Raw genomic sequence first — 14,602 nt, 5'->3', positions numbered from 1 at the left:
GTGTTAGATAATTATTATTATTGGCCTTTAAATTGAAGAGATAAAAGAAATTAAAGTAACTTCACGCAATTGAAGTTACTAATCCAATGTAACTCATCTAAATAAATATTATTATTAGGATGTAAATAATAATAATAATTATTATAACCGATGCATGATGGATGCACATAAATAAAGATGGTATACATATATTGGTCCTCTATCTGCTTATAAAGAGAAAGCATAATAATGTTCCATCATATGAATGAATTGAGTGCTTTCATAAAAAAAGGGAAAGAAGAGAGAAACTAATATATGCAAAATAATTGCATTGTAATGACTTCTTTATCAAGTTTAGGTATATAAAACTTATAGATTTCAAGATATGTTTCATAATATATATATAATGATCATGTTTATTAACACGTGATATCAGAGCTTTCGTTAAGAAATCTATATATTTTCATATATGAATTTATTATGCTGAATTATAAATTAATAGATGTATTAATGACATTTAGTATTTTTAATTGATGATATATATTCAGAATTAAAAACGGCATCATACATTCATTTTATTGATTATGCTAAATAGCTCAAGTCATGAATATTAATCTTTCATTGAATAATAATGATTAATATATTTAATAATGCATGGTATAATGTATATATAAATTTATATACTGATTATTACTGTTTATCAATTCGGTTAATGATTATGATATATATGCATGTTTTAAAGATAATTAAGATTGCTTATGATTATGATATAAATATATGCATGATTTTATGTTAATTAAGATAGTTTGTGATCACCAAAGTGACCAAACTAAAATAATTAATTGTCATGTATAAAATAATCATTTATTTATCATACTTATAAAATGCCTAAAACTTGATAAATAAATGAGATTCATTGATCATTAAAATTATGGATTTTTCAAAGGAAAATTAATTTTTATGATTAGTGACATAAACAAAGAAAATTAAAATTCTTGAACCAAATATATTTCATTTATCCAAAGATGGCATCTGTATTGGATTGAAGATTTTAATTTCTTAATAAAATGAGGCATTTAATTTTTAATAGTATATTATAATATTTCACCAAAGGTGTATTACAATAAAAGGGCAGCCCGGTGCACGAGGCTCCCGCCTTGCGGGGTCGGGGAAAGGATCCATTGTACGCAGCCTAACCTTGCCTTTGGCAAGAGGCTGTTTCCAGGATTTGAACCTGTGACCTCTAGGTCACAAGGCAGCAACCTTACCGTTGCGCCAAGGCTCCCCTTCTCCAAAGGTGTATTACAATATATTCTAATATTTTATCTGAATCTGTATGTTTAATTTATAGCAATTTCTCTTTATTCGCAAGCTTCTTCGGTTACTATGTTTAATGGTTTGAACTTCTTTGAATGGAGTAAGTTAATTTTCATTTAGGTGTATTAGATCTTGGCTTAGCACAACTAAAGGAAAAGCCCACTATTATTACTGATTCAAGTAGTGAGGAAGAGAAGTTCAAATATAAAACATGGGAACGATTAATAGATTTATGTGAATGACTATTGAAAACAACATTAAGACTATCATTCCACAAACAGAAAATGCAAAAAAATATTTAAAATTTGTGGAAGAACATTTTTGTTCAGCTAATAAGTCACTTGCTAGTACATTAATAGTACAAGTCACAACCATAAAGATTGATGGGTCGTGTAGTATGTAAGGTCGTGTAGTATGCAAGAACATACCATTGAGATAACTAATATTGCAGCAAGATTAAAGACTTTAGGAATGGTTGTAGATGACTCCTTGGTTCAGTTTATTCTGAACTCATTACCTCCTGAATATGGTCATTTTCAAATTAACTATAACACTATTAAGGAAAAATGGAATGTTTTTGAAATCTATTTGCTTTTCAAATTAACTATATTCACGTTATGGATATGTCGATTTGCTTTTAAAAAAATTTCAAACAGTAGATGTTTTTGAAATCTATATTAATGAGGTTGAAAGGCAATTAGACAAGAAAGCGGAAATTGTAAGATCTTATAGAGGGGGTGAATACTATGAAAAGTATGATGAAACGGGACAACGTTGAAGTCCATTTGCAAAATTTTTTGAAAAATATTACATATGTGCACCATATATTATGTCATACACACTTCAATAAAATGGTACGACATAAAGGCGTAATCGCACATTAATGGATATGGTTAAGAGTACAATGAGTAATTCATCATTACTCAAATCATTGTGGTTGCTTTAAAAACACCAATGCACACTTACTTAATAGGGTCCTAATAAAGAAGTTCCAAAAACTCCTTTTGAATTGTGGACAAATAGGAAACCTAACTTAAGACACTTACATGTTTGGGGTTATCCAACAAAAGCAAGAGTTTATAATCCACATGAAAAAAGTTAGATTCTCGAACAATTAGTGGTTACTTTATTGGTTATCTAGAAAAATCTAAAGGGTATATATTTTATTGTTCTGACTATAATTCAAGAATAGTAGAAATTGATAATGCAAAACTCTTTAAGAATGATGAAGTTAGTGGGAGCGACGAACAACAAAATGTAGATATAAAGGAAATTAAGATAAATATTCCTTTATCTGTAAGTATTCTTTCATCTAGTGTTGTTCCAAAAATTGTTCCAGTTGTTGAAGAACGTCATATCAACACTAAATAACATGATTGAATATCACTTGAAGAAGCTAACTCATAAAAATTTAATACAAATGAGTTACAAGAAATAACATTAAGAATATCTCAAAGAATAAGAAAAACTGTTATTTCAAATGATTATGAAACTTATTTGCAAGAATTAGATTTTGAAATTTATGAAGTCAGTTTCGCAAGCTATAGAAGGAACAGAGTTAGAAAAATGGATCAATGCAAGGAAAGAAAAATTATAATCCATGTATGAAAATGATGTTTAGGATATCGTTGGATGCAAATGAGTCTTTAAGATTAAGTATGACTGGAATGGTAATATTGAACGATATAAAACTAGACTTATTGTTAAAGGATACACTCAGTAATTAAGATAACATTAATTATAAAGAGACATTTTCACTTGTCTCAAAGAATGACTCATTACGTATTATCATAGTACTGGTGGCTCATTATGACTTAGAGTTATGTCAGATGGATGTGAAAACAACTTTTCTGAATGAAAATCTTGAAGAAGAAGTATATATGGGTCAACCTAAAGATTTTCAATTAAATGAAAAAGTCGTCTAGTATGTAAACTTAAAAAATTAATATTTTGACTTAAACAAGCTTCCAGACAATCGTATATTGAGTTTAATGATATCATCACATCTTTTAGTTTTGAAAAAAATATTGTTGATCATTACATATACCGAAAGATCAGTGGAGGCAAAATTATATTTTTAGTCCTATATGTTGATGATATTTTGCTTGCTACTAATGATTTGGACATATTGCATAAGACAAAATACTTTCTCTCAAAGAATTTTGAAATGAAAGATATGGGTGAGGCATCCTGTATGATCGGAATTGAAATGTTTCGTGATAGAATACTAGGACTGTTAGAATTGTCTCAAAAAGCTTATATTGAAAGAATTCTAGAGAGATTTAATATGGAAGAATATTCTGCTGGAATTTCTCCAATTCAGAAAAGACAAATTTAGTCTTATACAATGTCCAAATAATAATATAAATGAAAATAAATGAATTCAATTTCATATGCTTCTATTGTAGGAAGTCTAATGTATATACAAACCTGTACAAGACCGAATATTGATTTTGCAGTTGGAATGCTCAAAAAGTATCAAAGTAATCTTGAAATTGATCATTGGAAAACTACTAAAAAAGTTTTAAGGTATCTTCAAGGCACCAAAATTTACATGCTCATGTACATCAAAACTAATCACTTGGAAGTGATTGATTACTCAGATTCAGATTTTTTCAGATGCATTAATAGTAGAAAGTCCACTTTTGATTATTTATTTCTTCATGAAGAAGGAGCAATATCATGGAAAAGTATTAAACAATCAGTCATTGTCTTATTCACAATGGAAGCAGAGTTTGTGGCATGTTTTAAAGCCACAATCCACGCATTATGGTTGTAAAATTTTATTTCAGGACTTGGAGTTGCCGACATTATTGTCAAGCCGTTGAAAATTTATTGTGATATAATTTTACAACAATATTCTTCTCTAAAAACGATAAATACTCAAGAGGTGATAATTAAGCATATGGAATTAAAAATTTTATCGTTAAAGAAGAAGTTTATAAACAAAAAGTGTCTATTGATTATATTATAACATATCTCATGATTGCAGATCCGTTAACTAAAAATTTACAACCAAAGATATTTAAGGAACATATACATCAAATGGGTCTTGATTGTCCTTTTGAATGATGTATTAAGTTGACACTCTAAGCTCACTTATATGTTTCTATATATAGTTTCTAGTTATGGCGTGCGCATTACTATGTTATAACATAAATTGTCTTGAAATAATATTAGGGACCATTATGAAATTATATGTTCATTTATAGGCCTAGTATGATGGAATGCTGATGTTTGTGGTGTATAGAAGAAAGTATGTTATATAATTAATGTACAACTGCTGTAACTAGTATTTAATATTTTATCATATTAAGGTGATTATGATGTTTTAAGAGGATGAATTTTTTTTTCCTGATGATTCAAGTTATAATGCATCATACTTATGCTTTAAGTTCTAATTTATCTACTTTTTTTTTTTTGGCAAGTGAGAGAATATTAAATAATTATCATTATTAGCCTTAAAATTGAAAAGATAAAAGAAAATAAAGTAATTTCATGCAATTGAAATTACTAATAAATGTAACTCATCTAAATAATTATTATTACTATTATTTTTACAGATGCAAATAATAATAATTATTATAATTGTGGTGGAACCCGTCGGTTCCTTGGGCCTTTGATCAGCGTATTGGAAGAGACTCACATTAGATTCAGGTGTGCAAACCATATATAAAGTAGTAGTGAATAGTCGCAAAAGTAGTTGAATAGTCGCACAATATCCAATATATTCATTCTAGTTTGAGAACTCGCACTTTCTCATCATTATTACGCACATTCCGTGCCATTCTCGCGCATTCAGTGTTCTAGAGCGAAAAAGGGACGAAGTGCCTATAATGAGTACTTTCTGGGCCTTATCGCACTGAAGTAGAATTCTTTCAATTACCTTTCACTCTGGGATCTCCTTTACTGGTTTACGGTATTGGATCTCTATTATTCTACTGCAGATAGAGAGATCTAGTCTATATATCCTATATAGCGCTCCAGCAAAGATAAGAGACTAATGTCAAGGTCAGTCTTCCTTGGCTAGTTAGCCGGGTTTCCAGTTGATGATATGTCTGTGTCATTTGCTAAAGAAAGGTTCTTGCTTGCATTAATTAGTGCAAAGGTGAGGGATAGAATTTCCAGCACTAGTGGGTAGAGCATCCTTAGCGGCAGATCTTTCACTATCTTAATTTCTTTAACTCTCACTACTCCTATTCAGAGGCGCTAAGGAAATGTCTTGAAGTTGGCAATCTTTTGCCCCGTCTTGTTGTCTTGGTCTTGTCTTTTTGTCCGAGTCCGATTCTTCTTCTTTTCTTCTACAACTTCCGATTCTTCTTTTCTTCTTCTACAATTCATTCTACTACGTACGTCGAAATCAACTCATGCGCGCAGCTATGTCCGATTCTTCTTTAATTTTATGGAATGAACTTATCCGGGCTCTCCAGAACCTTAACTGCGAGTCGGCCCAACCAAAGCCTTTAAGGAATTAACTTAGAACTCTCCAGAACCTTAACTGCGGGTCGGCCCAAAGCCATTCACTCGGCTCGATCGGAGGGGTGTCAGGGCATATATCAGTTTCTAGTGTTTTTGTTTTTGACGGATACACGAAAATGAAGATATTGTACATACATTACTCCTCTCTCTACTTATAAATAAAAGGCATAATAATGTGAATGAATTAAGTGCTTTCGTAAAGAAAAACAAAAAAGAGAAATCAATGTATATGTACGTAAACATGATAATGGCTTCTTCATCATGCAAACTTTAATTTAGACATTAATTTCAAAATTAAATCCATTTCATAAAATAAATATAATCATTTCATCATATTTATTAACAAAGGGGCGTAGATGATAAAAGGCAAGGCCTGTAGGTGACGAGGGCTGGGAGTGGGCGGCCGCGGAGAAGGAGAGGGAGATCTCGGGCGGCGTCGAAATAGGAGAGGTGGTCGAGACGTATCTCAACAATGTCGGCTCCGCGGGACTTGGCGGCGGCCGCATCGGCGACCATCTTCTCCACCGTCTTTGACACCAAAGGCACGCAAAGCAGCGTCATCTTGAAGCAGCGAGAAAAGAGGATGAGGTGACGGAATGGCGGACCCAGGAATTTGTTGGCGCGATTCGTTTCGTCACACTGCGGGAGAGAAAGAATCCGAGGAGCTGGAGCAGATCTAACGGTTGATGTGCCATCTGACGGTTATTTTTTATTATATTATTATTTAATCCATTAATTAATTTAACACATTATATTGTTTTTTTAATCAATTAGCATATTAGTAGAACATGATTAATCCACTAATTTTAAATTTAATGTTAAATATTTTAATTATGTGATTTTAATATTTAAAAAATAAGTTAAGTTAGTTTGTTTGGACGTCCATATTAAATGTTGAATGAAGTGTAAAGTATTTTACAATAATCATCTTGTTGATATTGTTAAGCTTCAAAATTACGTCCGAAATTATGTGAAGAACCATTTAACATGAGTGAAATTATTACTTTTTGCTAGACAGTAGTTATCAAATTATTCTTTGGTGGATCAGAGCTTTGAGCAATTATGATTAGGGTTTATCAACCAAAGATTTCTGATAGCAGACCAACAGCAACAAGCCTTATTTGTTGAGACCAAAATTTGACTACAATGGGTTAATCTCTTTTCCGTAATACATTTAATTGGATTAAGCTACTCACATTAAAATTGCAAATCTACACATTAAACTACTCACGAAGAGCAATTCGAGAACATATAAATTGCTAATTGTATTAAGCTTCATACTTGAATTGTTTGGAACAATGCTCTCTGTAAGGATTACATTTAGTTAGATATTATTATGTGTTTCCTAGCAACAATTTAGACACGTTTCTTTGTCGCTTTTCACCTAAATTTCACTGTGATGAAGCTCCAAGTTTATCTGAAAGACAAAATCTCTTCAGAGATTCCATTTCATCGACTGTTAAATTTCCTTGGTAACAAAAACTTAAACATGGTTCTTTATTGATCAGACATGAGTAAAAAAGCACAAAGAAACCAACATGAGAGTTTCTCTCTGCCGAATAGATTACTTCAAGTAGAGTGGTTATGAAGGGGATCGGCATTGTTAGCTGAAGCATATCTCCAAACCTTCCCCACCAACTTCAGCTCTCAAGCACTGAAACCCGCATGACTCGAGCTCTGCAATGACCTTGTCTATAACTGTGGAAGAAAGAGCTGCCCCATGGTCAAGGAAGCATCATCAAGCAAGATTTAGAGAATAAGTAAATGCATAAAACAAAATAAATGGATAGATGGTTTCAAAATCATGTATAATATCCCATATGAGTAAGCGTGGCATAGACCAGCACACTTTCAGATTCAAAGTACACCAGCAATTGTCACGGCAACATAAGACACAACCAACCTCTGCAGTTTTCGGAGGGCACAGATGCTAATTTATAGGCTAATCCATATTGTGTTGGACTGTTGGTTGAGAAAAAAAAATAGTATAAATGATAAGAGAGAATTCATTTGAGGGCAGATACACTTACTGGAGCTCCGCGAATATGCCAATCTGCATAAGGTTATCAGAAATTCCTGAGGCAATCGAGGCACATAATAGTTTTAGGTGAAAGCTCCACTCTCAGTAAATGGCTTTGGAACAAGTGTGTTCCTAAACAGAGATTACACGATTCTAGACTTCTAACTAGCATAATTGAACATTTTAGAATCTTTAGATTGCTTCTACTAAGTTTTGCTTGTGTGAAACCTGCCGTAATATGGATAAGTTCTGCTTGAGATGCATCCTTATAACTAAGAAAATATTATATTTCATGTACATATATTCTATATTCGATTTATCAAGTTATTGCATGTTGGCTCTGCCTGATATTTCCAGGCATAGCCGTTCCTTAATCGAACAGCTAGCTATAACTCTGATATATATACAATTAATAATATGTCATCTGTTTCCATAAAGCTCTATTTTATCATTCTCTCAGAGCTACTGCATATGGCTAAACTTCAATTTAATCCATCTTGAACAAACGAGAAATGGAATGTACTCTGGAATTCATCGGAGCTAATTTTCATGTACCAATACAATGAAATACTAAAGAAATGGCAAGAAACTTGTATACTAAAAAGCATTGTGCCTGCAAACATCATGTTGAATGTCATATCCAAGGACCTGCTATCATTCCTCTTCATGAACTACATCAACCAGTCCTAATGGATTACTAACTTTGTAATAACAAGTTCGTATCATAGCTGTCAGAATCTTCACATGATCCACTATTGAAGTTGCTATAGATGAGGCAAAACCATGCAAGCCACAAAGGTGTCAAAATGCATTTTACTAGTACATTCTAGTACTGATTAGGATTGATTCTTTTCTTCTTTTCCAGTATAATTTTAGCACCTCAAATGTACCATAAATATGATAATTCCAAACAATGTGCAGATACAGTTACCTATTAGACTGAAAACCCTTGTGTTATCTGCATGCAAACTTTTTTCAAACTAAAATATTGCTCTTATTGTCAAAAGTTGGTTGACATAATCAACTTTATCCTGGATTTCTATGGAAGAAGAAAAAAAACTAAAGGATTGTGGTGATTAGTTAAACAAGCAATGTAAGCTCAGTGCTTGTCAAGGATTTTTTTGGAAGAAAGACGAAAGGGATTTATTTGATATTAACTATTTGAACAGACGATGTGATTATTTGTAGGTCCATGATGAGAAGTGATCCATGTTTACATATCCAAAAATATATAGGAATACAGCTTCAACCTATGTTGTCGATTATCAACTCCCAAATATGTCTAAGCTCTTCAGCACATTGGTGACTAAATAAATGGATGTTCAAACTTCTTCAACTAAATCCTGGTGTATGAATCTACATAGTCTAGATAGCAAATAAGGATATACATTGACCTCATGATTATCAAACATTTCATGGTGTGGTTGAGCATTATGGAGCTACCTTTGTGTAAGTACTCAAACACTTGCACCAGATTCCTCGTATCATCATCTCCTTTGTGTAAATTTCTAGTCAAAATTCCTCCAAGAGCTTAAAGAAAGCTCTTAGAAGATTGTCCTAAAACAATCATATGATAGACTACAAACTTAAAATTTATAACAAAAGAAAAATTACAGAAAAACTTAGCAAATTTAAGAATTTTAGGTATGGATTATGATATAATTAATAAATTGTGGTTCATGTAGTTGATATCCAAAATCAGAATTTTACCAGGAACAAATATAAACCTGAAAAAATAAATATGATAAAAAATAGGTTTAAAAGCTAAAACTATGATATGATGACATTTAAATAGAAGGATACATGTAGGCAGCAGAGTCAAAACACAGCCGCCACCACCAGCTCCAGTCAGCTTGGATGCTAGTTTGTACTTTAGTGTTGTCCAAAGCACAGTTTCTATAGAAGCGTGGCTTACCCCCATGCATTGCAGTAAACCCTGGTTCATTTCCATTAGTTCCTCTATTTTCTCTTCTCTTTCAGTAATTGAAATGTCATCAGGAACAGCTGACTGTATTATGGCTGATAGTTCCTTGCTGATAGAGTCAACTGCAGCGAACACAGAAGCCATAGCATTTTGATGCCTCAAGGATCTTTCAGATACACTGGCTACCAGTGCTTTTGTGTTCCTCCCAACCTTTGTATTTGTGATAAGCATTCTTAGGGGTGCACTAGATTTAATGCGAGTCACTTCACCCAACTTAAACTGAATCATGCTACCTATAAGATGGGCACTTAAAAATTAAACTATAAAGAGCAAGTTTCCTAAGCAACAATGAGAAAACATATCACAGTCTAGCAATGATGATTTAACGAATTACCAAGAAGGATAAATTACAAATTCAGGAAAAAAATATATACATATAAATAGAACATGATTGAAAGACCTATATGGATGAAAAAAAGTTTACTAGTATGGAGATTTGATACCGAATGTGCTCACGGTGTTATCAATGCCAGATGGCTTCCCATGAATAATTTTTTCACCTTCGAATGCCCATTTATTCACAAGTTCAAGATCATTATTGCACAACTTCAGCCATCCACTTTGTGATTTATCGATCATAATGGCATCAGACAAAACAAGCAGAGCTGCTGCAAGTGAAACACAGAATGACGCAGATGAACCCATGCCCGAGCCAAGTGGAAGATCAGAGAAGACGACCACTTCTACTGGTTTGTAACTTGATAAATAGAAAGGCAAGAATAAGCTAAATGGGAAAGCAAAAGAAACAGTAGAAAACGGAATCAACAGAGAGTTTACCCGTGGATCGAGGTGTAGAGATGAAGGAAGGCGGAAATCCCAGAAGCAAGCGAAATCTTTGCTTCAGGAATGCTCTGTTCTTCAACTAGGGCTGCAATCAATTTCATTCGTTCAGACGTGCACGAAACCGGGGATGAAGAAACAGTAGAAGAATCCCCCAGACTCGTCCTTAATCGCGAGAGCGGCCAAGAAAAAACCAAGTTCATATCTTTAAGCTCTAAACACACCGATCCATCAACATGACCTGGATTCCGACAAAAGATTGCAACTTTGGAGAAAATCTTGAAGCGAAAATGCCTGAAACATCGACCGGAGGGCGAGGTGGCGAACCTGGAAGACGCGTTGAAGAGGGGCGGATCGACACGTGGGTGTGGAGGTCGACGGCGGCGGCGACGGCGGTGGAGCCGTGGACGACAGCGTGCTCGCCGGAGATAATGATCTTCCCGGGGGATCGGGCTCGGACCTCCGCCATTGGCGCTGCTGCGATGCCAACGCGAAGCACGTTGGCGGAGCGGAAAGGCAATCCAACGACGACAGCAGCGAAGAATAAGGAGAGACCCGAGGACCAGAGTCACCCTTGCCGGCGGCTCCGTTGGTTTTGGTCCAACAGACACATTGTACTAATTTATTATATAATTATTTTTTAAAAAATAAATAATAGAATATTAATCGTTTTTGATTATTTAATTCGAAATAAATTTTTTGCTGAATTTATATGTTAACTAATAAAATATTATATAATAGGTTAGTTTAATAATTGCTTAATTATTAAAAGCATATATATATATATATTGGTTAAAATTGAAAAATTATAGTAAATATTTTAATCATGTCTTAAAATATATTTTTTGGTGACCAGCAAACAACTTAATAGAATTTAACTACTACTAATATTAAACAATTATCATAAAAAAAATATTTTGATTAACAATTACTAATCACTGTGAAATTTATTGACAAAAGAATCATTATCACATTTAATCATATCACTGTGCCCTGCACATAGCATTCTTCTCCATATTTTGAAGTGTTTTTAAAGTTTTGTTTTTTGAAACACTACTTTGTAGATGGCACACGAATTTCAAGGGCCTCTGTGACTATCAAAAGCCTAAAAGTATATTATAATAATGTTTATATGTGTCCTTAAAAAAATATTATTCTAATAGTGAAGTCCCTAATGCTACTGACTTTGTAGATACTCAACACTACTTGCATTCCGTTCACTATTATTTCTTGAAAGACACACATAGTAACATAAATGATCTTATAATATACCTTTAGTGACATTAAAATTATAATAACATTATCGAAAAATATACTAAAATATGGTGTCATCTTAAGCCCTCTAATATTTCTGACATTTGTATACCAGCGTTATAAAATATCTATACTAACTTCAATATCAGAAAAAATATTTTAAAGATATTTATATAAAACAGGTAATATTGATAAGTAATTTAATATGATATTTTATTTTTAAAAATAATAATTCTTTTTTATATGTGTCATTAAAAACATTTATAATAATATTTTAAATTAACTATCATAAAGAAAGTGTCATGGTATATATATTTATAGTAGTGGTTCTTCAAACATTCTAAACTATTATGAGTGTTACTGTTATATATATGACCTGACACGTAAAGATCAATCTAAACCTGAAATACGTCGGACAGAAGGTTGACTTAACCCACTCAAGAGCCCGAATCACCCACTCACTTGACCCACTCGGGAGCCCGACTCATCCACTCACTCGATCCACTCGGGAGCCCGACTCAACCATTCACCTGTCCACTCGAGAGTCCGACTCTCCAGCTCGGCCACACTTTGCATGAACTCTTAGCTCGGCCGCTCACACAACCATGACCCCCAGCACAGTATCAAGAGCAAGAGTCTTAGCTCCCGACTCATCGAGAGCACTACTTTTATATTAGGGTCGAGCTTAAACTCCACTCGGCCATACCCGATCCCTGCTCAGTCCTACTCAAGGTCAACTTCTTCATTGACTAGTCTCACCTAGCCCCTATATCAAATCGATTACCCCTCCTGTCTTTATCAACTAGTTAAATCACCGCTAAGAAGTTATGAATAATTATGTGACATGATCACTTGCTCTGTTATTTTTCCTCTTCTCCTTCTGGTGATTGACTTGAACGTTGAGTGGTCAAGTCATGACACCTCTGATCTTCCTTCTCATTGTATTGGTGCTTACAGACTCCGGAGCTCATCGTCTCCTTCCTCTTCGCGAAGTCAACCTCCGATGATGTATGGCTGGTAACGTGTCTAAGATGCGGTCTCAACATGAACACAAACTCCCTTAAGTTCTTCGTATTGAGCTTGATTCTTTATGGTCCTTGTGTTCCCCTTCGAGCATTCCAGACTCCCATGAGTCCTTCATATTGAGCTTGATTCTTTATGGTCCTCGTAAGGATGGACCATGTCTTGACATAATCCTACATTGCAGGTATATATCATAATTAGATATAGTACGTCCTTGCAAGAATATGCCACAATTATATTGAGCACGTACGGTCCTTAATTGCAGACCTGGACCATATTTGTCTATGTCCTATCTATCATAATTCTTACCGTTGCAATCTATAATCCTTAATTAATGTCCAACAATCTTAGCTAGGGTTTACGATATTAATTATATATAAGAATTAATATCAACGGCCGTATGAAAAATCTAAATCTAATATCTCTTTTCTATTTTTGTACATTCCCCCTACTTTCTATTGTTTGATTAGCTGAGCCGTAGCTTTATATATGTTATTTCATATAAATTTATTTTTAAACGGTTGGATATATATTGTTTGCCGTTATACATTGCTGACTGAAATAATAATAATCAATCTTAATATATTAGTTTGCTCCTGCATTAAAAAATATCACAGTGTCATGTTGTATATGACGATGACGATAATAGTCTCAAGGAGAGTTACAAAATAATAACAACAACAACAACAGTATGGACAAAGGCAATTGAAAAACAGTGAAATGCATCATCAGCTCATGGACTTCAGGCTTTGCAACTGATAAAGAAGAGCTGGCTGGGCAGGTTATACTTATTTGAGCTGCATGGCAGTGACGTTCATCTCTCAAGGAAGAGGTTAATTTAAATGTGCTGCAATTTATTAATTTAATCTGACTGCCAATCGACATCATTGCCTACCAACAAGCTAAGGTTGCATGTCAATCATTCCGCTTCTTATAAATTCGAGCGCCCCGCGCACGCTAGACGTTTACTGGCTGTTTATGCACGCAACATCCGCGATAGAATTTTTCGAGCATGTGAATCGATTTCGAACGCTCGAAAGAAAAACAATACAATTTTATAAATATTTTTTAATTAATTATTTATTTTTAAATACGTTTAAATCATTAAAAACTTTAATTTTATAATTTAACAATTGAATTATAATATTAAATATAAAAAAATAAATGTTCATGGGATGTGTGATTGTTATCTCACACTATTTATCTTGCATATCTAATTAATGAGCAACTAAATTTTTTTCATTTTAAAATTTTTTATATTTAATATTATAACTAACCCTTAAATCCTAAAGACAAAATATTAAATGACTTAATCGTAAGTAAAATAAATAAAATTATGAAATGATGATGTTACTATTCTGGACGTTCGAAAGTGATTCGAGCGTTCGAAATCTTCTGTCATGGACGCAATGTGTACGTACAAGCGCGGACTATATCAAAACTCTCTCTATATATCATGGACATCCACAATCGATTTGAGTTTCCTAATTTATTTTAATAATCGATAAAAAATTTATATAAAACTGGATTGATCATCTCTAGAATTAATTGGATCATATGGATTATAAAAAAAAGTCATGGCCTTCCACTCGAGCATGGTGCAACGATAAGGTTGGATATGTGGATTATCAAGAAAAAGTCATGGTCCATCTGAGCACGTGGCTTAGATCACTCACACATCTCGAAACTCAAGACCGGGGTAAATCGGGAAGCGCATACGGCGGCCAATTCAGATGCCCAGCATCCTTTGATTGTGTTCCTCATTT

The 14,602-nt window shown here is 33.5% G+C and overlaps 1 protein-coding gene across 2 annotated transcripts; it reads right to left on the bottom strand.

Moving 5' to 3' along the window:
- Positions 1 to 7,129: 7,129 nt before the first annotated feature.
- Positions 7,130 to 11,136, bottom strand: LOC141825449 (mevalonate kinase-like). Of its 2 annotated transcripts, none has more exons than XM_074712834.1 (5): positions 10,887 to 11,136; positions 10,557 to 10,800; positions 10,223 to 10,476; positions 9,599 to 10,012; positions 7,130 to 7,473 (listed from the first exon to the last, which is right to left on the bottom strand). In XM_074712834.1, exons 1-5 carry the CDS (start codon positions 11,026 to 11,028, stop codon positions 7,379 to 7,381), a joined length of 1,149 nt encoding a protein of 382 aa, XP_074568935.1. In that variant the 5' UTR covers positions 11,029 to 11,136; the 3' UTR covers positions 7,130 to 7,378. The 2 variants fall into 2 exon arrangements, with proteins under 2 accessions (XP_074568935.1, XP_074568934.1); XM_074712833.1 differs by having other exon boundaries at positions 7,133 to 7,488.
- Between the last annotated feature and the right edge of the window lie 3,466 nt (positions 11,137 to 14,602).

This window comes from Curcuma longa, chromosome 3 (assembly GCF_044706935.1).
Source record: "Curcuma longa cultivar G26 ecotype Majalengka, Jawa Barat chromosome 3, ITB_CL_G26_1.1, whole genome shotgun sequence".
NCBI classification, from domain to species: domain Eukaryota; kingdom Viridiplantae; phylum Streptophyta; class Magnoliopsida; order Zingiberales; family Zingiberaceae; genus Curcuma; species Curcuma longa.
Note: the sequence above shows the minus strand (reverse complement) of the source record. Positions and strands in the feature narration are given on the sequence as shown.

Bases quoted from the DNA above. Each gene is read 5' to 3' on its own strand.
- LOC141825449 (XM_074712833.1), bottom strand. From the start codon at position 11,028: ATGGCGGAGGTCCGAGCCCGATCCCCCGGGAAGATCATTATCTCCGGC. The intron at 10,801-10,886 runs GTTCGCCACCTC...GTCGGAATCCAG, and splicing joins CTCTTCAACGCGTCTTCCAG to GTCATGTTGATGGATCGGTG. The intron at 7,489-9,598 runs GTATCCTTCTAT...ACCATGGGGCAG, and splicing joins TTTGACTCTGCTGCCTACAT to CTCTTTCTTCCACAGTTATA.